This window comes from Trachymyrmex septentrionalis, unplaced genomic scaffold, assembly GCF_001594115.1.
Source record: "Trachymyrmex septentrionalis isolate Tsep2-gDNA-1 unplaced genomic scaffold, Tsep1.0 scaffold196, whole genome shotgun sequence".
NCBI lineage: Eukaryota > Metazoa > Arthropoda > Insecta > Hymenoptera > Formicidae > Trachymyrmex > Trachymyrmex septentrionalis.
In genome coordinates this window covers 1,136,722-1,137,060 of record NW_017305135.1, presented here as the reverse complement: position 1 = coordinate 1,137,060, position 339 = coordinate 1,136,722, and the positions used below count along the sequence as shown (strand labels likewise).

At 25.4% G+C, this 339-nt stretch overlaps 1 protein-coding gene across 1 annotated transcript in view; it reads right to left on the bottom strand.

Moving 5' to 3' along the window:
• LOC108747154 (major facilitator superfamily domain-containing protein 6-like) overlaps positions 1-339 on the bottom strand; it is a 5,167-nt gene that overhangs the window by 233 nt on the left and 4,595 nt on the right. Inside the window, exon 8 of the mRNA XM_018484433.1 lies at positions 28-171. Within this exon, the coding sequence (XP_018339935.1) occupies positions 28-171 (144 nt within the window). The remainder of the gene's footprint in view (positions 1-27; positions 172-339) is intronic.

Sequence of the window (339 nt, the reverse complement as noted above, 5' to 3'; positions counted from 1 at the left end):
AAAATATTAAATTATTTAATTCTTTACCTGTTTTATGCTTAAAGTAAAAAATGTGAAAAACAAAATATGTTAACCCAGAAAATGCTGCAAATACTGAAAATATTCTTAGAGTCATTGTACCTCCAAATTTTTTAAATAAGACACCACCTATCAAACTGCCAACCGAGAATCCTGGTAATATTTTATACCAATAATAACAACAATAATCAGAATAATTAATGGATAATTAAATTTTGCTCGTTTTTTGCAAGATGTAAAGAAATGATGGTCTGAATCGAGCGGTAATAAGTTTATATACAATGTTAGTAACATTGTATGTGATTTAATTACTTTATATAA